The sequence below is a fragment of the Somniosus microcephalus genome, chromosome 2 (assembly GCF_052327205.1).
Source record: "Somniosus microcephalus isolate GS21.2 chromosome 2, FLI_Smic_1.0, whole genome shotgun sequence".
Taxonomy (NCBI): Eukaryota; Metazoa; Chordata; class Chondrichthyes; order Squaliformes; family Somniosidae; genus Somniosus; species Somniosus microcephalus.
The window spans coordinates 373,227,836-373,254,302 of record NC_140988.1 but is presented as its reverse complement, the minus strand read 5'-3'; the positions used below and the strand labels follow the sequence as shown (position 1 = coordinate 373,254,302).

At 43.4% G+C, this 26,467-nt stretch overlaps 1 protein-coding gene across 1 annotated transcript in view; it reads right to left on the bottom strand.

The window, feature by feature from the left end:
- Nucleotides 1–18,323, bottom strand: part of tlx2 (T cell leukemia homeobox 2) — a 97,277-nt gene extending 78,954 nt beyond the window's left edge. The window contains exon 1 of the mRNA XM_086004948.1: nt 17,642–18,323. Within this exon, the coding sequence (XP_085861074.1) occupies nt 17,642–18,095 (454 nt within the window). The 5' untranslated portion in view covers nt 18,096–18,323. The remainder of the gene's footprint in view (nt 1–17,641) is intronic.
- Nucleotides 18,324–26,467: the final 8,144 nt, after the last annotated feature.

Below are 26,467 nucleotides of genomic sequence, written 5' to 3'. Positions count from 1 at the left end.
GGAAGCCAACTGCAGGCAGCGCAAGGAGCGCACGTCAACCCAAGCATCCCATCCACCCGCCCCTTCAACCACCGTCTGCCCCACCTGTGACAGAGACTGTAGGTCCCGCATTGGACTCATCAGTCACCTGCGAACTCATTTTTAATGTGGAAGCAAGTCATCCTCGGTTCCAAGGGACTGCCTAAGAAGAAGAATTTGTGTTTTATTTCTGCTTGGAATGTATTTATTCCCCGCTCCTAGTTTCTTTACAACTGAAGTGCTTGCTAGGCCACTTCAACAACAACAACTTGTATTTATATAGCGCCTTTAACGTAGTAAAATGTCCCAAGGTGCTTCACAGGAGCTCAGAGGGCATTGAGTAAACCAAGTAGTGTAGGACTGGAATAACAACAGAAAATGCTGGAAAAACTCAGCAGGCCAGGCAACATCCGTGGAGAGAGAAAGGGCTAGATTTTTGGGGAGCCATCAGGCGGGGTTTCAGGCGTGTGGGGGGGGGAAATCCCGAATTTGGGGGTCCCGACACCATCCCACCCAAAACCCCGCCCCACGTAAGTTTCAGGGGTGGCAGGTACCCGCCCCGCACTGGGACCCGCTGAAACCAGGCGGGAAGGGATTAGTGCCAATTAACTGCCTGTGAACAGGTAGTTAACAGGCAGTTTTTAGCCTAATCCCCATTTTGAGGGGTTTCCCGACGGCTCCAAACCACGCCAGGTAGAGCAGGCGGGCTGTCGGGTTGAAGGTGTTGGAGGGGTCGCGATGTCGGCGCTCAGGTGAGTGATGGTGCATGAGTGCAAAGGTAAGTGTGTTTGGTGTGTCTAAAGTGTGTAAAGAACTTTTCCTTACCTGTACTTACCTTAACAGCCTTTCTTCCTGTAGCCGTCGGGAGCGCATCGCTCAGCCGGCGCTTAAAGCTGAATGGCTGCGATCTGTCAAAAGTGACAGCCTTCAGCTTTGAGTGCCGGTGAGAGTTCTAACTGAGTCTGTGCAGAATGACTCAGCTTAGAACTCAGAGTGTCAGTGTTTCACAGCTTCAAACAGCTGTGAGACACTGATATTTCATCTGTCAAGAACTCTTGACAGATGAAATCTCAGTCTGTGACGTCACCTGTTGCCGGGTGGCCCTTAATTGGCCTGCTGAGCCCGCTAGGCGAGCTCAACAAGGTCAATCAAGGGAAAATCGCGCGGATTGGCCGGACATCGAAGTAGGCGGGTCAAAAACCCGAAAGGGGAAGTCCCGCCTTCTTCCCGACAGGTTTGGCAAAATCTACCCCAACGTTTCGGGTTGAAACCCTTCTACAGTGTAGGACTGGAGTTCCATGTAGGCTAGACCGCATAGGGGTGGCTGATTCCCTTCCCCGAAGGACATTAGTGAAACCGTTAGGTTTTCACAATAATCTGGCAGCTTTAATGATCATTTTTTAATTGTGCTGGACCAGATTTATTGAATTCTTTAGGAATTTAGGATGGAAGTGAAGGCTTTGGAGAGCGTACAGCAGAGATTTACTAGAATGGTTCTCGGGATGAGGGATTTCAGTTTGATGGATAGACTGGAGAAGCTGGAGTTGTTCTCTTTAGAGCAGAGAAGGTTGAGTGGAGGTTTGATAGAGGGGTTTAAAATCATGACGGGTTTAGACAGAGTAAATAAAGAGAAACTGTTTCCAATGGCGGAAGGGTCGGTAACCAGAGGGCACAGATTTAAGGTGATTGGCAAAAGAACCAGGGGCGACAAGAGGAAAAACATTTTTACACAGCGAGTGGTTAGGATTTGGAATGCGCTGCCTGATAGGGTGGTGGAAACAGATTCAATAGTAACCTTCAAAAGGGAATTGGATAAATACTTGAAAGAGAAAAAATTGCAGGAATATGGGAAAAGAGCGGGGGAGTGGGACTAACTGGACTGCTCTTTCGAAAGAGTCGGCGCAGACTCGATGGGAATAATGCTGTACTATTCAATGATTCTATGAATTCAATTGAATTTGAAAATTCAACAATTTGTACAGGTGGGATTATGAACTACTTGCTGTTTAGGTTGCTAGTCCAGCACCACAACCACTAGGCTACCGTTACCTAACTGGAGGAGCATTAGTCTAAGTTCTCAGCGTATGTATATGAGAAAGGCTGAGCAGGCCGGGGCTCTTTTCTCTAGAAAAGAGAAGGCTGAGGAGTGACCTGATAGAGGGTCTTTAAAATTACGAAAGGGTTTGATAGGGTAGACGGAGAGAGGATGTTTCCACTTGTGGGTGAGTCCAAACCTAGAGGCCATCAATATAAAATAGTCACTAATAAATCCAATAGGGAATTCAAAAGAAACTGCTTTACCCAGAGAGTGGTGAGAATGTAGAAATCGCTACCATATGGTGCAGTTGAGGCAAATAGCATAGATGCATTTAAGGGGAAGCTGGATAAACACATGAGAGAGAAAGGAATAGAGGGATATGTTGATGGGGTGGGATGAGGTAGGGGAGGAGGAGGCTCGGGTGGAGCATAAACACCGGCATTGAGCAGCTGGGTCGAATGGCTGTAACATTCTATGTAATTCTACGTACCACAGTAGTGGTTACGTTTGCACTGAGTTATGCAGTTTCATTAGCCCAGTTTTGCTTCACATCCACCAAAGGCCGTGTTTGTGAACACACCCTGAGATCTGTGGGCGCCAGTTTTTTTTGTATTCATTCATGGGATGTGGGCGTCGCTGGCAAGGCCAACATTTATTGTCCATCCCTAATTGCCCTTGAGAAGATGGTGAGCCACCTTCTTGAACTGCTGCAGTCCGTGTGGTGAAGGTGCTCCCGCAGTGCTGTTAGGGAGGGAGTTCCAGGATTTTGACCCAGTGACAATGAGGATCAGCAATATACTTCTAAGTCAGGATGGTGTGTGACTTGGAGGGGAACTTGGAGGTGGTGGTGTTCCCATGCTCCTGCTGCCCTTGTCCTTTTAGGTGGAAGAGGTCGCGGGTTTGGGAGGTACTGCCGAAGAAGCCTTGGCGAGTTGCTGCAGTGAATCTTGTAGATGGTACACACTGCAGTCACGGTACGCTGGTGGTGGAGGGGGTGAATGTTTAAGGTGGTGGATGGGGTGCCAATCAAGCGAGCTGCTTTGTCCTGGATGGTGTCGAGCTTCTTGAGTGTTGTTGGAGCTGCACTCATCCAGGCAAGTGGAGAGTATTCCATCACACTCTTTACTTGTGCCTTGTAGATGGTGGAAAGGCTTTGGGGAGTCTGGAGGTGAGACACTCGCCGCAAAATACCGAGCCTCTGACCTGCTCTTGTTGCCACAGTATTTATGTGGCTAGTCCAGTTAAGTTTCTGGTCAATGGTGACGCCCAGGATATTGATGGTGGGGGATTCAGCGATGGTAATGCCATTGAATGTCAAGGGGCAGTGGTTAGACGCTCGCTTGTTGGAGATAGTCATTGCCTGGCACTTGTGTGGCGCGAATGTTACCTGCCACTTATCAGCCCAAGCCTGAATGTCATCCAGGTCTTGCTGCATGCGGGCATGGACTGCTTCATTATCTGAGGAGTTGTGAATGGCACTGGACACTGTGCAATCATCAGCGAACATCCCCACTTCTGAACTTATGATTGAGGGAAGGTCATTGATGAAGCAGCTGAAGATGGTTGGCCTAGGACACTGCCCTGAGGAACTCCTGCAGTGATGTCCTGGGGCTGTGATGATTGACCTTCAATCACCACACCATCTTCCTTTGTGCAAGGTATGACTCCAGCCAGTGGAGAATTTTCCCCCTGATTCCCATTGACTTCAGTTTTACTAGGGCTTCTTGATGACACACTCGGTCAAATACTCCTTGATGTCAAGGGCAGTCACTCTCACCTCACCTCTGGAATTCAGCTCCTTTGTCCATGTTTGGACTAAGGCTGTAATGAGGTCTGGAGCCGAATGGTCTTGGCGGAACCCAAACTGGGCATCAGTGAGCAGGTTATTGGTGAGTAAGTGCTGCTTGATAGCACTGTCGACAACACCTTCCATCACTTTGCTGATGATTGAGAGTAGACTGATGGGGCAGTAATTGGCCAGATTGGATTTGTCCTGCTTTTTGTGGACAGGACATAGCTAGGCAGTTTTCCACATTGTCGGATAGATGCCAGTGTTGTAGCTGTACTAGAACAGCTTGGCTAGAGGAGCGGCTAGTTCTGGAGCACAAGTCTTCAGCACGATAGCCGGGATGTTGTCGGGGCCCCTAGCCTTTGCTGTATCCAGTGTGCTCAGCTGTTTCTTGATATCATGTGGAGTGAATCGAATTGGGTGAAGACTGGCTTTTGTGGTGGTGGGGACCTCAGGAGGAGGCCGATATGGATCATCCACTCGGCACTTCTGGCTGAAGATGGTTGCAAATGCTTCAGCCTTGTCTTTTGCACTCATGTGCTGGGCTCCACCATCATTGAGGATACTGATATTCATGGAGCCTCCTCCTTCCGTTAGTTGTTTAATGGTCCACCACGACTGGATGTGGCAGGACTGCAGAGCTTTGATCTGATCGGTTGATTGTGGGATCGCTTAGCTTTGTCTATAGCATACTGCTTCTGCTTTTTAGCATGCATGTAGTCCTGTGTTGCAGCTTCCACAGGTTGACACCTCATTTTTAGGTACACCTGGTGCTGCTCCTGGCATGCTCTTCTACACTCCTTATTGAACCAGGGTTGGTTTGATGGTAATGGTAGAGTGAGGGATAAACGGGCCATGAGGTTACAGATTGTGGTGGAATACAATTCTGCTGCTGCTGATGGCCCACAGCGCCTCATGAATGTCCAGTTTTGAGCTGCTAGATCTGTTCTGAATCTATCCCATTTAGCATGGTGTTAGTGCCACACAACACGATGGAAGGTGTCCTCAGTGTGAAGACGGGATTTCGTCTCCACAATGACTGTGCGGTGGTCACTGCTACCAATGATGTCATGGACAGATGCATCTGCGACAGGTAGATTGGTGAGGATGAGGTCAAGTAGGTTTTTCCCTCGTGTTGGTTCTCTCACCACCTGTCGCAGGCCCAGACTGGCAGCTATGTCCTTCAGGACTCGGCCAGCTCGGTCAGTAGTGGTGCTACCGAGCCAGTCTTAGTGATAGACACTGAAGTCCCCCACCCAGTGACTTGTGATATGTCCAAATTAAAGCAAATGTGGATTTAAATTTTCCGAGTTACTCCCCAGGTAAAAGCCCACAAGGTAGACCGAAACTGGCAAGGCCGAAAAGAGCGGGAGAGCTGAGGTTAGAAATAGTAGATGCATTGCTGGTCATCTTCCAGAACTCGATAGACTCTGGAACAGTACCCATGGATTGGAGGGTAGCTAATGTTACCCCACTATTCAAAAAAGGTGGTTGAGAAAAAGCGGGGAATTATAGACCGGTAAGCCTGACATCGGTAGTGGGGAAAATGCTAGAGTCCATTATAAAAGATGTAATAGCAGAGCACTTGGAAAGCAGTGACGGGATCGGACAAAGTCAACTTGGATTTACAAAAGGTAAATCATGCTTGACTGAACTACTGGAATTTTTTGAGGATGTAACTGGTAAAATAGAAAAGGGAGAACCAGTGGATGTGGTATATTTGGACTTTCAGAAGGCTTTTGATAAGGTCCCGCATAAGAGATTAGCGAGCAAAATTAAGGCACATGGGATTGGGGGCAAGGTATTGACTTGGATAGAGAACTGGTTGGCGGACAGAAAGCAAAGAGTTGGAATAAACGGGTCGTTTTCCGAGTGGCAGGCAGTGACTAGTGGGGTACTGCAAGGATCGGTCCTAGGACCCCAGCTGTTCACAATATATATTAATGATCTGGACGAGGGAATTGGATGTAATATCTCCAAATTTGCAGATGACACAAAGCTGGGTGGGAGGGTATGCTGTGAGGAGGATGTCGTGAAACTCCAGTACGATTTGAACAGGTTGGGTGATTGGGCAGAAACATGGCAAATGCACTATAATGTGGATAAATGTGAGGTTATCCACTTTGGTGGCAGAAACAGGAAGGCAGATTATTATTTGAATGGCAATAGATTGGGAGAGGGGAAGTGCAAAGAGACCTGGGTGTTCTTGTGCACCAGTCGCTGAACGTAAGCATGCAGGTGCAGCAGGTGGTTGAGAAGGCAAATGGTATGTTGGCCTTCGTAGCAAGAGGGTTCGAGGACAGGAACAAGGATGTCTTGCTGCAGTTGTACAGGGCCTTGGTGAGACCGCACCTGGATTATTGTGTGCAGTTTTGGTCACCTTATCTGAGGAAGGACGTTCTTGCCATGGAGGGAGTGCAGCGAAGATTCACCAGGCTGATACCTGGGATGGCAGGAATGACGTATGAGGAGAGATTGTGTTGATTGGGCTTATACTCACTGGAGTTTAGAAGAATGAGAGGGGATCTCATCGAAACCTATAAAATTCTGTCAGGCCTGGACAGACTAGATGCAGGAAGGATGTTTCCGATGGCTGGGGAGTCAGAACCAGGGGTCATAGTCTAAGGATAAACCATTTAGGACTGAAATGAGGAGGAATTTCTTCACCCAGAGAGTGGTGAACCTGTGGAATTCTCTGCCACAGAGGGCAGTGGAGGCCAGTTCATTAAATATATTCAAGAAGGAGTTGAATATATTTCTTAAGGCTAAAGGGATCAAGGGATATGGGGAGAAGGCAGGAACAGGGTACTGAATTTGAATGATCAGCCATGGTCTCGTTGAATGGCGGAGCAGGCTCGAGGGGCCGAATGGCCTACTCCTGCTCCTATCTTCTATGTTTCTATGTTAATATAGAAGCGGTAGCTAGACTGAGGCCAAGCCTAGGTTTTCAAAGCCTATTGGAGAAAAGAAGGTGCCAAGGAAGGTAAGCAGTTTACAATAGCAAAATACTGCGGATGCTGGAAATCCGAAATAACAACAGAAAACGCTGGCAAAACTCAGCAGGCCAGGCAGCATCCGTGAAGAGAGAAACAGAGTTAATGTTTCAGGTTCTGACGAAAGGTCTTCGACCTGAAACGTTGACTCTGTTTCTCTCTCCACGGATGCTGCCTGGCCTGCTGAGTTTTTCCAGTGTTTTCTGTTGTTAAGGTAAGGAGTTTGATTGTTTTCGAGTCTAGGAAAGAACTGTGTTTGAATAGATGACAATGTGATGGGTCTTGATGTCAACATGGCAACAACGTTTGGGAGCAATGTTCCCGTTAAGCTGCAGCGGTCTGGAGATCCCGCGCAGGTCGTTCAACGGCTTTACAATTGAAATAACCGTACATGCGCGAGAAATTAAATGGGCTGCGCTGCCCATTAAAGGGGCCACGCGCCCCAAAAAGAATTAGCGGGAGCATTGTTTGGGAGGAGTACACCGTTCACCCGTCACTCCTGCGCTTGCTGACCTACTTTGTCTCCCTGTCCAGCAACACCTCAAATTTAAAATTCTCATCCTCATATTTAAATCCCTCCAAGGCCTCGCCCCAGCTTATTTCTGTAACCCTCTCCAGCACTGAAGACTGCTTTCCACCAACGCTGGACTCGTGTGCATCCCACACTTGCTTCTCCCACTATTGGCAGCCGTGCCTGCAGCCAACTAGGCTCCAAGCTTTGGCTATCCCTCCTTAAACTTTGCTGGCTCTCCAAATCCCAGTTCTTTAACAAGCTTGTAACCATCCCTTCTAATGCCTTCTTCTTTGGCTCAGTGTCGTTTACCGTCTGAGTATACTGTGAAGCACCTTGGAACGTTTTTCTGCATTAAAGGCACTATATAAATGCAAGTTGTAATTGTTATCTGGAGTTATGCGACAGCTTTAGGGTCATTATGAAATGGAAACCACCTCACAGTGAAACTCAAATCGCAGTGCCAAATGTATCCTAAAACGGACAAGACAATTAATTACTTAACTTCTCACCAGTTGCCACATACGCAGACTAACAAAAAAAGAATGCTAATCTAAACTATTAAATAACAAGAAACCATACAGCTGCCAAAACAGCAATTGATATAATACATTACAAAAACCCTTAAGCCTTTACCTATGGTAACTGCAGTTTTGGAGATTTCATAGAAACATAGAACATAGAAAAAATAGGAGCAGGAGTAGGCCATTCGGCCCTTCGAGCCTGCTCCGCCATTCAATCTGATCATGGCTGATCCTCTATCTCAATACCATATTCCCACTCTCTCCCCATACCCCTTGATGCCGTTTGTGTCTAGAAATTTATCTATCTCCTTCTTAAATATATTCAGTGACTTGGCCTCCGCAGCCTTCTGTGGTAGAGAATTCCACCCTCAGTGAAGAAATTTCTCCTCATCTCAGTCCTAAATGTTCTACCCCGTATCCTGAGACTGTGACCCCTCGCTCTAGACCCCCCAGTCAGGGGAAACACCCTCCCTGCATCCAGTTTGATTTCAGATTGTCTGTAATTGGGTTGACTCAAGTATCAAGAGCCAACTAGCAGGAGAAATAAATCTGGAACATGTGTGACTATATCCAAACATACACACATATATGTACTTATAGAGAGAGAAAACAGTACATATATACTGAGAAGCTGGGGTTGTTTTCCTTGGAGCAGAGAAGGCTTAGAGGAGATTTGACAGAGGTGTTTAAAATCATGAAAGATTTAGATAGAGTAAATAAAGAGAAACTGTTTCCAATGGCTGAAGGGTCGATAACCAGAGGGCACAGATTTAAGGTGATTGGTAAAAAAACCAGAGGCGACATGAGGAAAAACTTTTTTATGTAGCGAGTGGTTAGGATTTGGAATACACTACCTGATAGGGTGGTGGATACAGATTCAATAGTAGCCTTCAAAAGGGAATTGGATGAATACTTGAAGGAAAAAAAATTGCAGGAATACGGGGGAAGAGCGGGGGAGTGGGACTAACTGGATTGCTCTTTGAAAGAGCCGGAGCAGACTTGATGGGCCGAATGGCCTCCTTCTGTGCTGGACTATCATCAGTCTATGATTACACACACACACAAACACATACATATGTACTGTACTGAGAGAGGAACAGCTATCTCTACACACACATATATGTAGCACACAAGTATCTTTTTAAAGAAGATATACATACACACACACATATATATGCATTTATTTATACATATATAACACACAAATGCATATATATATACATGCATGTTTAAATATACACGTATGTACTTATAGAGAGAAAATAATAGTTACTCCTACAAAGAGTTCAAAATAGAATTTAACCATTAACAAATATTTAACCATTTAAACATTTAACGAATGTTAACGAACACATTACCCTAGTGAAGTATTAACTATTAGGGTTATCAGTAAGGTTGGAGATGGATTTTAGAAAACAGCTACGTTTATAGAAACACAAAAATATTACTTTAGAGGCAAGAAAATAAACGGCGTGGTTTAACCCTCTGCATGTACATAATTTAAGGCTAAAGGGATCAAGGGATATGGGGAGAAGGCAGGGACAGGGTACTGAATTTGGATGTTCAGCCATGATCTCATTGAATGGCGAAGCAGGCTCGAGGGGCCGAATGGCCTGCTCCTATCTTCTATGTAATATGCCTTTTAGATTTGTTTCTGGGTTCTATATACAACGGGCAGGTAAACTATTTCTCGCACACTAGACTGGTAATTTGGCCCAGAAAACATAATATAGCATAATCTAAAATAAAACACTTACCGAGTCTGATATTTGTTGAGGTTAACTGTGGCAGTAACCGCGGCTCCTCGGAGTCAGATGGTTGTGGGTTCAAGTCCCACTCCAGGAGACTCGGAGCGGCAAAGTGGGATTCGGCCGCCGGCACCATACATCTCTATGATTCTAAGGATCTCAGTAATGATTTGATTTTATACTATCCTTCACTTTCTGTGCCAGGTAAGCAGTGTTGTAGGTGAGAAGCGGTTTACCTGTGTGTTGCGGATGTCTATCTGATTGTGAATCACAGACAGACAGACCTGCCATTTATTTTCCGTCGATGAGGTGGTATGTTGTGTATTTCTATCAACTTAATCGTTTTCTAAATTCCACCTCCAGCCCTGCCGACTACAGTTTCCAAATGCGTGTATTTTATATTGTGCTTTTTAATCATCTTAATTTGTAATGTAATTATTTGCACACACAAGGGTTGATGAATTGGGATTCGGCTGATTCAGCGAAGCTCAGAGACGGCGGCCAGAGGCGGATCCCCGGGTACACCCAGGACAGTGCCAGGGAGGGCGGCACACTAACATAACAGGTGAGTACAAGAGAGGGACACAATTAGGATTCCTTCTGGTGCTTAATGGGACCATACTGGCAGCGGCTTAATACAAGTCTGCGGATAAAAGATAACGGAGGCTGGACATCAAAACCCCAGGACTCCAGCAACACGGGGGGGGAAACCGATATAGAGCTAGTTTTTAACAGAAAACCACCTCATGTCAGCAACAAGCAGCCCTCCCTACACATGAAGATACACAATACTGTATATCTATTAGAATCTCCGGACATTAAAATATGTATACATATACACATAAATACGCGCACACACAGACACACACACATATATATATATATTTAAATATTACAATAATATGTAACTGGCTGTTCAGCGATCAGTCGATCACACACTAAACATGCATTATTAAAAAAACATATATCTATGAGTTCAGAGATCATGGATTATGTATATTTATGCCACATATATAAATCATATACACAGCGCGACATGGCGCTTATTTTGTGTTTATAAATAAATGATTTATATTATAGATATGGAACAGCCTAAGCCACTATCTATTATGCTTGTTCAATGCAGCAAGTCTGTGCCGAATCTTGTCCTGGCTGTTTTTTTGTATGGATGATTTTATGTATAAAGGTGGATTTAGAACTGTTTTACTGCAACATTTGGGACGTCTTTTGACTGAACAATGTCAGGTCCTCAGCTCAGACAGATTGAGGGGAGCAGACACATCACCAATTGATGGGATTTAATGAGCCCATTGGGTCAAACTTGGATTTTAATAGCCTGCAGATTGTACGGGTTGCAGGTATATTTATACCGACAGCTTCGAAATGCAATCTGAAAACAATTGTCATTGTATTTAGTCTATCCGTGTAAAAGAAACACAATTCACGACAATGTTTTAAGGAGTCATCTTTATAAACAAATAAAGACTTGCATTTACACAGCGCCTGTCACAACCTCAGGACGTCCCAAAGCGCTTTGCAGCCAATGAAGTACTTTTTGAAGTTAACTCACTGTTGTAATGGAGGAAACGCAGCAACCAATTTGCACACAGCAAGATCCCACATACAGCAATATCCCACATACAGCAATGTGAGAATGACCAGATCATCTATTTCAGTGATGTTGATTGAGGGATAAATATTGGCCAGGACACCAGGATAACTCCCCTGCTCTCCTTCGAAATAGTGCCATGGGATCTTTCATATCTCTTCTCTCTTAGGCAGTCCCTCGGAACCGAGGATGACTTGCTTCCACATTAAAAATGAGTTCGCAGGTGACTGATGAGTCCAATGTGGGACCTACAGTCTCTGTCACAGGTGGGGCAGACGGTGGTTGAAGGGGCGGGTGGGTGGGGTGCTTGGGTTGACGTGCGCTCCTTGCGCTGCCTGCGCTTGGCTTCCGCTTGCTCCCGGCGAAGAGACTCGAGGTGTTCGGTGCCTTCCCGGATGGTTCTTCTCCACTTTGTGCGGTCTTGGGCCAGGGATTCCCAGGTGTCGGTGGGGATGTTGCACTTTTTCAAGGAGGCTTTGAGGGTGTCCTTGAAGCGTTTCCTCTGCCCACCTGGGGCTCTCTTGCCGTGCCGGAGCTCCGAGTAGAGCGCTTGTTTTGGGAGTCTCGTATCGTGCATGTGGACAATGGCTGGGGATACACCTGGGAGAGCAGACGGGGCCTCGGTTTAACCTCTCATCCAAAAGACGGCACCTCCAACAGTGCAGCACTCTCTCAGCACTGCACAGGAGTGTCAGTCTGGTTTACGTGCTCAAGTTTCTGGAGTGGGACTGTGAACCCACGACTTTTGGACTGTTAGAGGGGAGAGAGAGTGCTACCCACTGAGCCACGGCTGATACATGAACCAGAGCTGACAAATGCTGCAGTCCCAACCTATTGGGTCTTGTCATAGAATCTTACAGCACAGAAGGAGGCCATTCGGCCCATCATGCCTGTGCCGGCTCTTTGAAAGAGCGACCCAATTAGTCCCACTCCCCCCTGCTCTTTCCCCATAGCCCTGCAATATTTTCCTTTTCAAGTATTTATTAAATTCCCTTTGAAAGTTACTATTGAATCTGCTTTCACTGCCCTTTCAAGCAGTGCATTCCAGATCACAACAACTCGCTGCATAAAATATTCTCCTCATCTCCCCGCCCAGTGCTTAACCCTTGTGTGTTTAAATATTGCTGCAGGGTAGCTATGATTGTCGGGGCGGGGGAATAAAGTGAAAATGAATCTAGTCTCTCCCTGATTCTATGTTTGAATATTAAGGGGATACATGGGCCTATTTCTGTGTTCATTCAGGATATCACTGTGTCTGTGCCCTTGCGCTATACTGTGTTTTCACCCCTAACACACCCCCACCCCCACCCCCAAAAAGTTGCCAGTTTCACAAATTAATTTCTATAAGAGTATTGAGGGAGGAATTGGATCTAATATCTATTAATCTAAGCGGTTGAGCAATCCTAGCAATGGATGTGATTATATTTATGTACTCATCAATAGAGATGTTTTTAACAGAGGTGTTCAAAATGATGAAGGAATTTGACAGAGTAAATAAGGGGAAACTGTGTCCAGTGGCAGGAGGGTCGCTAACCAGAGGACACAGGTTTAAAATCATTAGCAGCAAAAAAAAGAGCGGGAAATGAGGAGATTTTTTTCTTTACACAGCCAGTTATTGTGATCTGAAATGCACTTCCTGTAAGGGCGGTGGAAGCAGATTAAATAGTAACTTTCAAAAAGAGAATTGGATAAATACTTGAGGGGAAAAAGCTTTGCAGGGCAATGGGGAAAGAGCAAGGGGGGAGTGGGATTAATTGGAGAGCACTATCAAAGAGCCAGCACAGGCACGATGGGCCGAATCACCTCCTACTGTGCTGTGTGATTCTATAATTCTAAATAAATTTCAGATTTATAACACTAAACTCCAGAGTAAGGTGGAACGAGGCAACTAGCTGGGATGTGGGATTATTCGCCTTGTATGAGGTGGATACAAAAAAAACAGGATGCGGCCAATAAAGGACAGGGAGACGGGTCAGGATTTTCAGTGCCATAGCAAAATACTGCAGATGCTGGAAATCCGAAATAACAACAGAAAATGCTGGAAAACCTCAGCAGGCCAGGCAACATCCGTGGAGGGAAATTGGAGTCGACGTTTGGGGTGTTGACAAAGGGGTTTTCACCCGAAACGTTGACTCTGTTTCTCTCTCCAAGGATGCTGCCTGGCCTGCCGAGTTTTTCCAGCATTTTCTGTTGTTATTCAGGATTTTCAGTGTTAATCCCTCACTCATGGAGTGAGGTCAGAAGCCGGCTCGGGCAAGATCCGTTGGCACTAATCTCATTTCCTTTGTGTGACTGGAAATTGATATTTGAAAAAATATATATACAGACTGTTCACCGACCAGTGGGGGTGGCGGGAGCCGCGAGGCAACTGTGGATGGACCCTGGCTCATCCAGGAGACACTTAATTTAAAATAAACTTTAACCATCCCACAGCTTTACTGAGACGCTCTGCTTTAAATAGGCACATGCTGGTCCATACAGGCACATCATACACAGCATTTTATTTCAGAAGCAGAATCTCTGGGCATGTCGCTGTGTCTAGTTCGAGTTTGCAAAAAAATTGTTCATTTCTATAAAACCGGAGTGGAAATATTTATTAGAAAAATAAAAGAGGTAATTGCAACAATTAAAATGTCTATCTCCATTTGTTCCTTCCTTCTCTCTCACATTCCCTCTCCTCTCCCTTGTTATCCTTCCTTTCGTCTTTTTCTCTTTCAGTTTCCCTCGCTCGCTCCCTTTTTTCATTCTTTGCTGTTTTTTTCACTTCATCTTTTCCGTCCTTCTCCATCTTCCCTTGCTCCTTTTTTTTAGCTTCCTTTCTCTCTCTGTCTTTACTTCTCTTTTCCCTATCTCCCCTTTTTTCTTAATTCCCCACTCTATTTTTTCGCATCTCTTTTTCCTGTTTATTTTTTTTTAAATATACATATATATAAACGAAAAAGGCAAGGAGGGCCCGCTAACGGCGGCTTCGGAAACACTGCTAACCTTCGGGTGGATTTGAGGGGGAGTTGCTGCTAAACCGCTTTCACAGGCACCGACTTTCCAAAGCCAGCCGGAGGGACTGCTCTCAGGCCCAGCGTGGAGCCTGGTGCCTCCTCGCGGGTTACGGTGCTGCATTGTGCAACTGGCTGCCTTTAACACACTTTAGGCTAATAGAGAGATAATTGAAATGATTAATACAGGCTGCGCGTGTGGGGGCACAAAGTTAACCGAGGTTCAGTTCAGGGCAAATCCAGAAAATACTGAAGAAGTTAGCAAGTTGTTTAAAGAGGGGCCTCCTGAAAATACATAACGCATTAAATGATATAGATTCAAAAGTCAAGAAAGAAAATAATCTTCATTTTATACAGTTCACTCCCAGGATGTCCCAAAGCCCATTGTTGTCATGTACGGAAATGGGGACAACGAATCTGCGCACAGCAAGATTCCACAAACAATGTGAGATCGGCCAGATCATTCTGTTTTAGTGATGCGGGCTGAGGGATAAATATTGACCAGAACACTCCCCCTGCTCTTCTTCGAAATAGTGCCCTGGGATCTTTTACACCAACCCGAGAGGGCGGACAGCACCTCGGTTCAACGTCTCATCCCAGCCATTATTTTAAGCTTCGAAAATCGAAGGACCAGAAGATATCAGGGAAACATATACTTCAAACAGGAAGGTGAGGATATGATAGGAAAAGAGACTCGTTAATACGTGGCGTGAAATCACCTGCAAGTTCCCCTCCAAGTCTCACACTTGGAAATATTATCGGCCGTTCCTTCAAAAATCCTGGAACTCCATCCCTTCACCACACGGACTGCAGCGGCTCAAGAAGGCGGCTCACCACCACTTTCTCAAGGGCAACTAGGGATGGGCAATAAATGCCGGCCTTGACTGTGAAGCCTAAATCCCCAAGAAAGTTTTTTTAAAGATGCATTTCTTCTAATCTGTCTTTCAAATGCCTTGGGACCCGCTGTGTATTTCCAGAATTTTCTGTGTGTATTTGCAGGTTTTCAATTATTTCCTTTATTAGAATCATCATTTACAAAGGTTCCTCGATTAATTCAGTGCATCCAGTCACACGTACAAATATATATATTCATTCAGATATACGGATATCAATGGACACTTAGAGAACGAGATGTGTGTGCCCAGACGCTCCAAATATTATGATATTATGAATTTTAAATACACATGTATATCAGATTCCTTATTATTAATTGCGGGAAGTGAACATACAGATGTTTAGGAATAGGCAGATGCGGGAGTGCGGATTTATTGAACAGCTTCGAATGCTGCCGCCGTTCAGACTTTTTTCATAAAATACACGCTTTTAGTTTCAGTGCAAGGATGTGCGTTAATTTGCAAAGTATTACTGAGCGTTTAATCTTCAGACCTCGAAACCCCCAGCGAGCCCAGGCCTCGGTTCTGCACAGCAGCAGAGAGTTCGAAAAGGCCTTGAAAGTTAATTCTCGCCATTACATTAACCTTCCCATCACGGCAGCTAAATTGTACCTTAAATAACCCCCAATATTGGTGCCTCGCATAATTGGCTTGGCCGATTATTCCAGACATTTCTCACTCTGTGAGCAAGGAACTTGGCTCCCCCAACGTGCCATGAATTGATGTCCTCTCTAATTTCGATTCTGGACCGTCTTTCTGGGCTCACTTTGAAGTAATGAACCGGTGTTACTTTTATCTATAACCACTTATTATTTTATATACTTTCAATGAGGAAAATTATAAGAATTCAAAATCAGAAGCTTGATTTTTTTTTAATGATTTGACTATTAGAATGAATTGCCAGTAGGAAAATTGCGAACATAACTTAACTATAACAGCACTATATAAAATGTATATATTTGCATTATATATATGTGTGTGTGTGTGTGTGTGTGTGTTGGAACAGATTGCTTATATACAAAATGTGAGTTTATATTAAATCACTAAATGAACTTTGTGATTTAATAATTAAGAATTGAATGTTCAGTTCCCCAAACGGTGCAGCTTATCTTTGGGAAAGACGGGATTTACAATTACTCGAAAGTTTTCAACTCCCTTTGTGCGGCTAATTATTTTTTGCAGTTCGGGGACTGTTATGTGGGTTTCTTTTGAATTGATAATATTCTGAATAGAATGTGTGTGGTTTTGGTGGAGCTTCTAGTTTGCGTTGGGTTTCTCGAGCACAGAACCCGCAGCGAGACAGTCTTCACCAGAGGCAGAAGCTGCTAGCCTGGGAGATGGGGCGGAACAGATAGATGTGTGGGAACCAACAGGAGCTGATAAAACTGACAAAATAAATGAACAGTGTTAGCCCAAACACAGCGATCCTAATGCCACGGCGAGTAGCGTCGATGATATTAATGTGCCTATCTTTCAAAACAAACCGGAGCTCAGATAGAAGTGAAATGTTAGATTTAATATAACACACATAACACCACAATTCTTCAACGCCGTGATCTATATACAGCCATATAAAGCTGCAATAAATATCATTCAAGTCACGGCCTGGCTCGAAGGGAGACCCTATTGATAAATTCACACCAAACATTTTAAATGATGCATGCGCTTTGGAGACATATATTCCCAAATAAGGATTAAACGAATTGCAAAGGACATTCCTAAATACTGGCAATAATATATATATATATATATTATATAATTTTGTTGTTCTGCCTTTAGGGTGTTACTGCGTTGTTTAATTATAGATAATAATGATGGACTGGGCCCGCACCATTACTGAAACAGGTCACTCTAAATCTCCCTGAAATCGATCGAATGATTCCAAATGGTAGAAATTACATTCACGTCTCCACTCCAGCACAGAATGGACATTGTGTCCCTGTTTGGTTCCAAATGTGATTTTATTATCAAATTTCAAATAGAATACATTTCCTGCCACGTAATTGGTTTTCCAAAACTTTCTTTTTCGCCTCTCTGTTACTGTGTTTCCAATGATCGTTTTCTTCATTTTGTAAACGGTGTTTTTTTTCGATACTTTCTCTATTTTGAGATTTAACTCTCAATCGGACGTTTTATTATTTCCCTTCTTTTCATTTTGTTCTCCCCCAATATTTTATATTCCCTCTCACTCTCAATCCGATCTCTGAGTTTCTCTACCCCACTTTAGATTTCGTTTAATTTCAATATCCTTTCTTCATTCAGATTAATTACCCCCCCCACCGCCTCCCCCCCCCGCCTCTGCCCCATCTCCCATTGCTCTATTTCACAGAATGATACAGCACAGGAGGAGGCCATTCGGCCCATCCTGCTTGTGCTGGCTCTGTGAAAGAGCTGTCCAATTAGTCCCACTCCCCCATGCCATTTCCCCCATACCCCTGTTATTTTTAATTTAAAACAGAACAAGTCATGTATATTATAATATCATCAAACATTCACCCGACACCAACACAAATGCAAGACCTCACCTGTTAATCTGTCTTTGGCAAAACGCCTGCTGCTCTCCATCCAGGGAAAAGTTAAATTAGATAAGTTTGCCATGTTGCCCGTGCTGGGGAGACAGGGCACCGTTGGCATCCCGGCCGAGAGAGGTGGAGGAGGCATGGGTCTGTGCGCGGGCACTCGGATCACCCCGGCCCCGCTGTTCATATTAAGATTCATATTCATACTTACATTCATATTCATACACATGTTAACATTATAGGATCCCGGTAATCCGGCCATACTGCAGGCGTTATTGTAAGCATTACTGTAGCCATCGGGGTGAGAGTTGTACACGTTGGTTGCAATCTGGTAATCCGATTCAGCAACTCTGTTTGGGTGCATGCAACTCCCTTGGTCCGAATTGTTCAGTATTTGGTCAATCCCAAAGCTTATAGGTTCATGTTGTGAATGCGTTTGCTCAATTGCAGCATGATCCATGTTTTTTGAACAATATTTTTTTGTTGCAATCTTTTCACCAAAAAAAAATGTTTCTTTTTCTCTCTCTCTCCCCCAAAATGTCTTTTTTTTGCAAAATGAATGAGAAAAGCAAAATATTTTTGTTTTAATCCATACGGTCCACGATGATTGTTTTTTTCCCCCTTTCCTCCTCCTAATTTGGGTGAATTAATAAAATAAAAAATATATAATAATAAAAAAAAAAATTAGGAACGCATTTCCTCTCTGCCGAGTTACATCCGAGTTTCTGCAGGTAAACCAGCTCGTGCGCCGAAAATCCCGGGGTCCTGGTTCCTCATTGGTCGCCGCCGTCCATGATTGACAGCCGAGCTCCTTTGTTCCCGCCCCGCCCACCTCAGCTTGCCATTGGCCCGGGTCCTGCTGTGATTGACAGTCGGGCTACCCTATCACGCCTAGACCCTGGAGGGGGCGGCGGAGGAGGAGCGTCTCCACTGTGATTGCCGCGTGTGGCAAACCAAATGGGATTGCCATTGATAATTTAAGAGGCTGCCTACAATTCAGGGGCGTGCATTCCCATTGGATGTCGCGATTGATTGACGGGCAGAAAAAAAACCCCCAAGGAGCGGATCAATAGCAATGAAAAATGATTTGCAATAAAGACTCGTAAAAGAACAAAATGATCCCAACATATATTAAAAAAAAACATGAACTTAAATCATCATCCCGATTGCTGCTGTTCATGAAAAATAGCAAATATAAAGTGATGCAAAATCAGCAAAAATCTGTTTTTTTTTATATTGGTTATCAATGCATTTTTTTTCCCATTTTGCTGTAATATTTGCAGGGACAATGCACGGCCTAATGTAACGCTACCAAATTAGCTTTCAATTATTTAGTTTCAGCCCGGGCTAGGCTGCCTCGCCGCTGCAATTGCGCCGCGTTGGCTGGGGCGCCTTGACCGGCGGGGCGGGGGGGAATTTCACACGGAATCTAACTCAAATCTCGCCTAACTGTTCCGAACGCAGCAACCAAAAAAAAAAACCATACTCGCGCGTAAAAATGCAAACGCAATTACGGTAAATCCATTCTGCTAGCTTCGAGGATGTCTCCTTGGTGAGTATTTATCTCACTCACATTGCGTTTTATTTTTGTAGGGGGAATATCAGACTGCGACTCATTTAATTTTCTTAACGTGAAAGTATTCCCAGCAATCAGAATGTAAACGTATTATTTATGTGTGTGTGTGTGTGTGTGTACATATTTCAAAATCTGGTCATTATAAAAGGATGTTAATCACAGGGGGGATTTGCGGGCAGTACTTGCTGAATTCCGGTATTAAGTATTTCGACGATTAATCTACGAATATATATATCTATATATATATATAGATCCGAGTTTGGTAAATATCAAATTTTGTTTCACTAAACCTATAATTTAATTTACAGGAAGTTTCAAAATGAATTTTAAATCGAAACAAATATGATACAGTACATAAAATATAATACTATGCATAATATATAAGATGTGTATTATTTATTATACATACGTTATAATATGTATTAATAATAAAAATGAATGATACACACTATAATTATATGCTAGCACTAAACTCCCGCTCGGCGTTATAACATACTTAAATGTTAATATAAATTGCGGTCAGATTGCGGGAACTCGACCCGAGTTTTGCCCGGGTTTCTGGTTAAAATATTTGTACTTATTTTTCGGATGGGAGGAGTGGGGGGTGGGGGGGGATTTGAGAAGAAATATTTCGGAACAATAGCCACCTATTGTTCATTTGAAGTCGATTTTTTAAATGTATCTCATTTTATAAATATGATGAAACACTCGAACCAAAGCAATAACGCCCACAACAATTTGTATTTATATATTAACTAGCATATATGTTAACTACTACAACGAAACCAGACGACGGGAGGAGTAAGAAATTAAATCAATTCAGATCGAGTGCAAAATACATTCCGCCTGATAATTCTCATTAATTTAATTTGTTATAGAGAGTAAAACCCCGCCCCACACATTCTAAAACAAACTCAATTAATGATCATCATTAGTCAGACATTGCAATGCAGGCTATATTTTGCACTATATATTAGATGAATAATAATGTATATTAATATTATATATCTGTAAACTGGTATATAGAAATATCTCTTGTCAATTAACCCTTAATTCTCGTAGCCTGCTTTATATATAACGGTCATATTTGATCATCCAGTTTCTCTTAAGTGCAAAGGTAAATTATATAGATAGCGCGGGCGCAAGCAGTTCACAGCAAATGTGTCTATATTACTGCAAATGCTAATATTGCTGCTGATTTATTGAATGTCCCGTTTGCCTGCACGACAAGTTAGTGGATTGCAAAGTAATTCGTTGAATAGACGCGTTTTGGGACGTTTCTGAGATTGATAACGCTTTATATAAACAGGAGTAATTTTTTTCCCCTACTTCTCCCGGTCGGCAGTACTGACTGACGTAGCAACAAAAACTGATACTTTTCACTACTCGTGTCTGCACGGGAGGCTGCAGAGATGAATAAAACCAGATCCATTGAACACAATGCCGTCATTTACTGATTCATATATTTATGAATTAGTGCCGGGTTCTCGCTCTCCGCCTCCCTCCTTTTTCCCAACTTGACTGGTTTCACAGAATGATACAGCATAGAAGGAGGCCATTCGGACCATCCTGGCTGCGCTGGCTCCTTGAACCAGCTCTCCATATTAATCCTACTCCCCCCTGTCCTTTCCCCTGCACATGTTTCCCTTTTCAAGTATTTATCCAATTCCCTTTTGAAAGTTACTATCATTGAATCTGCTTCCACCGCCCTTTCAGGCAGCGCGTTCCAGATCATCATAACCTTGGTCAAACGCCGACACAATACCCCGGCACCTCTTTCTAAACTGCTGTGTATATAATTTTAAAATGCACTCCTGTAATGCGGGGGCCAGATGAGAGAGGTAGCAAGGGGTTTAAAACCTCCCCCCTCTTGGATTATAGCTAACCTAACCTTCCGGCACTGACTATAACAGAAGTGAGCAGCCTTGTTTATTAGTATAATATCCAGATTTAACCCGTGTTAGTTGATCCACCCGCATTCCCATCACTTCTATATTGTGTAGTGAAGCCTGCGCCGAACTAATCCCCTCTTTATATCAGAAGAGGGGCAGATTAACCAATTCAACCTGAAGTAGGTTTATTATGCCAAAGGTCATCAAAAAATCCAATTAATTATAACGATAAAAATTATATATATTAAGGATCAAGGAATGACTAAAAATCAGTTGGTGTTTTTACCGTGATGACACAGAGCGCTGAGGGGGGGGGGGGGGGGCGAGAGACCCGTTCAATTCAACACGAACTCCCATTTAACCACGCTTGCTAACAATTAAAAAGCGGGATTTCGAATCAGCTTGTATTTAAATCAGACGCCTTCGATTGTCACACACGAGTGCAGCTCAGCTCAAAGCGTGAGCCTGTTTTCTTACTGAGCTTTTTTTCAATTAAGGCAATTTGTATATTATACACTTTCTACCGATTGCGCGAAAATAGTTCAAGTTTAAAGGGCGCCCCCCAGCAACCGAGAGCAAAGAGGCCTTCATTTATTAATAACACTTTATTAAAGAAATACAATCATATTACAATGATTATTTTTAAAAAATCACAGAGAGCTTAAACATCAAATAATGACACTAATTATAATCGCATTTGCTTGTATTATTCTAAAAAAAAGGCAATTATTTATTTTTTAATGTAAATACAATAATGAATTATTTTCTGCCTTTCATGTTGACTCCCTCCCCACCAATTAATTTCCCTCGAGAGGAGATTGTAAAACGGGCGGCTACAATTGTTCTCACTTAAACTTTTTTGTGGTTCTGACAGAAATTATGTAATTCTCCTGATTCCCCTTTTGACATTTCTAAATGGGGCTGATCAGTCCTCTGACCCAGGGACGGAGCTGCATGCGGTGTTGTATTAAGGAGCGCGCTAGGCTGGAGTTACAACCAGGATCAATCGACCCTCGCTCGCAGTTTCAGGTATTGACTCGGACCCCCCACAAATGTTCTTTCATACAATAATCTCTAAGCGGAGATCTCCAAACGCAGACACCGAGCCTCTCTGCAGCCCCATTTCACCCCACATGGCGGAAAAAGTTACTTTAAAAAAAAACTTTTATTTTTTAAACTAAGCTTGAGGAGTGGGATTAAGTGCATACGAACGCCAAGTTGGACAATTTGCCTCGGTCACCGAAACACGCGTGGCATTCTGCTTCGAGTATCAGTGAAGGATGTGAACTGGCCATTTCCACATGGTGTGTTCATAAGAACATAAGAAATAGGAGCAGGAGTCGGCCATTCGGCCCCTCGAGCCTGCTCCACCATTCAATGAGATCGTGGCCGATCTTCGATCTCAACTCCACTTTCCCGCCAGATCTCCATATCCCTTGATTCCCCTAGAGTCCAAAAATCTATCTACCTCAGCCTTGAATATACCCAACGACTGAGCATTCACAGCCCTCTGGGGCAGAGAATTCCAAAGATTCACAACCCTCTAAGTGAAGAAATTCCTCCTCATCTCAGTCTTAAATGGCCGACCCCTTATCCTGAGACAATGACCCCTAGTTCTAGACTCTCCAGCCAGGGGAACCAGCCTCTCAGCATCTACCCTGTCAATCCGTTCGTTCGTGAGGTGGAAAGATTCATAGATAGATAGACAGTTAGAGAGATAGATAGATAGATAGATAGATAGATAGATAGTTCGAGAGATAGATATATAGATTGTCCCAGAGATAGATAGGTAGATAGATAGATACAGAGTGACAGAGAGATAGATATAGATCAAAAATAGATAGATAGAAAAAGATAATAGACAGATGAAAATAGATCAATTATATGCATAGTAGATATAGATAGATAGACACAATAGATGGATATATAGATTGATACAAATAGCTGGATAGAATCGAGATACATATAGCAGCGATAGACACTATCAGAGAGATATATATAGATAGAAACTGAGCTGGTGGAACTCCTGTTAACCTTGGACAAAGGACTAATTTAACAAAAGGGAATCTTCTCTACTCGCTGTCCCCTCTTTGCTGGTTCTTTCTCGCCTTGCTCTCCACTCATCTCCTTTCTTCTTTTCTGTCTTTTCGTACTCTGTTTTGTCTTTACCCTCTCACTTTCTCCCCTCGCACGCTTGCCCCTTCCCTCCACCCCATCGCCCGCCCGCCCGCCCCCCATTCTCTCCAATAAATTCGCCTTTGCGTTGGCCGGCGAAACCCGGAGCAATTTTCAGCCACAGATCTTCTCACTGGCCGGGAATTGCAAGCAGCATGGGCTAACGCCTCTGGCCCAAGTCTCCCCTCTCTCTTTTCAAAGTACTGCAGAGAAAGTACTTCCGATAGGATTATCACCCTGAACTTGCCCGGTTCAATTCTACCCGTTCATTAATACCGTTAAAACAGCCACGCTGCGATTGGTACAATGTCCACCTCTTCAAAAAAAAAGCACTCCATCTAACTTACATAAAGGGCGAATTGTATCTCGCAGACACCTTACAGGCTATTTAGAACACAATCCTTATTAAATTACATTTAATGCAATCTCACCGCCATAATTAAAATGCTCCCTGACAACTCCTTGCTACAGGAGATATCTCCCTTCAGTCGCTGATTCAATTTAAAAGGCACTGCGCATTAATTAGAATAAGGCTAAGATGTAATGAACACGAGAGTACATGGATTGGAAATGTTATTTTTACACAGGGCATTAAAACCTTTCCCCGCACACGAGGAGATTTAAAATAAATAAATCAAAAGCGTGGGCTGCAATCATTCTTGTCCTTGGAGAAAGCGCTGCCGGAGCCCCGTGATTCCACCGGGAAACGGGAATGTGGGAAGGGGGCATGAGACTGGGCGAAGACAGGGAGGCGATGATGAAGCGAGAGAGAGAGAGAGAGAAATTGAAAACTGTGCATCTCTCCTTCAGAAAGGCAACGAAGGAAAAAGACCAAGAAAGACATTATGGAACGAAAACAGCAACAGCAACACATTGAGACGGTGTACAAGTCGGATCTGAAAGAAGAAACTGACCAAAGGGAATAAAGAACTAAAAATAAAATATAACTGAAAATGGACGAGCGTAAAGTGGCTTCGTTTAAAAAAATTGTCATCTAATGTATTATATTATTATATTATAATGATGTATTATATTATAATATTGCGATAGTACAGCATGTTATGACCCTATCTTATAATATATTATAGAATTTTAAATTTTGACAGCATATTATATGGTGATATTATTATGATACTATATTCTTATAAAATAGTTTGTTGCAGTATTTTCAAATGAACATTTTATATTGTATCATGGCACAATAAGTATTGTATTTAGATAGTCTGATCTATTATATTATTACATTGCACATAATATAACATGATGAGAATATACTATCATATCATTTTATTATATCATTAAAAAATTATAATGATGTATTATTGTTTCATTATGGCACAGTGCCAGTCTATTACATTTGATGGTCTATTATATGATTGCACTGTTATATTATTACATTGTACTACGACAGTATATTGTATTATTAAAATATTTTCGGCTGGTAAAACATTGGAGGCTGTTCACATTGCGTGAGTGTTCGCAGATTTCATCTCCCGCTAAAGAGGGCGCCAAGTACAGCGAAGGCTGGAACATTTCGCACACATCTCGTCTTTAAATTCCACTCCTTGTGTGAACGGCGGCTCCCTTCCAGTTTGAGAAACGGACATGAAAAGGCGGCTCGCCGAACCGCGGAGATCTCCCTCTCCCTGCCGGCGCTACCGCGGTTAACACATCAGTGTTGGGATATTCTTATTTAAAAGTTTATTTTAAAAATAAATCGGTTTCATTCTCAGTAGCCTCATGCTTCGTTTAGGAGGACACAATCTTGGTGAAAAATCATGCTTGGGGTATGATGTTTAATCCCCACGTTTAAAAACAACCTCCCGCCGATTGTTCTCTTTATTGCAGCCTTTCCCTGAGCACCCCCAATATCCCTGCTTCTTCTACCAGTTCCTCACTCTTTGAGTAAATAAGTTCGACCTCATATCTGTTTAAAACTATCTCAGTAATTTATGTCACTCCTGCTTTCTATTTCATTTTGAAGTTTTTTTTTTACGGGAAAAGCCGATACATATTTGAAGACACAGGTTTGCCGGGAGAGTTCAGTGGGATTCGTTTTGCATTCTCAGCCGGCACTGACCCAATGGGCCAACTGGACTCCTTCTATAACAGAAGATTAAACTTCTATAACATGAAACATTTATACTTGCTCATGGGGATATGAACACTGGCAAGGCAAGGATTGGTTGGCCAGCCTAAGTTGGCATCAAGAGTCAATCCTGTGTGGGACCAAAGTCACATGTAGCAGCTTCTCTTCCTTGAATGCCTTTCAAATTCTTTTTTTTGTGTGTCTGATTACACGCCTGTGAAGCGCCTTGGAGCCTTTCACTGCATTAAGGGTGTTATATAACTGCATGTTGTTGTGTGAAGGACAGTAGCAAAGCAGTTAAATTTGGTGTATGGTATTCAATTTGATAAGTTGTCATGGTGAGATTTGAAGTCACCACTTTTGTGCGATTAGGCTAATTCTTTAGCAATTAATCCACACCCCACCTTCACGGAGGCGCTCCCTTTAACTGCCTTCCCTCTAGAGATTTTCAAAGATTGTGAGAGGGTGAGTAATGCAGGATTGCTTCCACTGGTTGGGAAATCAGTAAGGGTGGGGGGTGGGGGGTGGGATACACTGGCTCAGCATTATCACTCGAAAACAGAAGGACAACATTAGAACAAATAAGTTTGACGCAATGGGCTGTCAGAACATGGGATGCTTTACCACAAGTGCTCATGTCGGCAGAGACACATCATCCTGACTTGGACATATATCGGCAGTTCCTAGATCGGCACTGGGTCAAAATCCTTGAGGTGCCAAACTAACAGCACTACATAGGATTACATAGGATTACATGGGATATACAGCACCAACAGGCCATTCGGCCCAACCAGCCCATGCCGGCGTTTATGCTCCACTCGAGCCTCCTCCCGTCTTTCCTCATCTAAATCTATCAGCATAACCCTCTATTCCCTTCTCCCTCATATGCTTGTCCAGCCTCCCCTTAAATGCATCTATACTATGCGCTTCAACCACTCCCTGTGGTAGCGAGTTCCACATTCTCACCACTCTCTGGGTAAAGATATTTCTTCTGAATTTCCTATTGGATGTCATGGGCATATAATTGGCAAATGAAGTTCAGCACAGATAAATGTGAGGTATTACATTTTGGTAGGAAGAATAGGGAGGTCACTTATTAC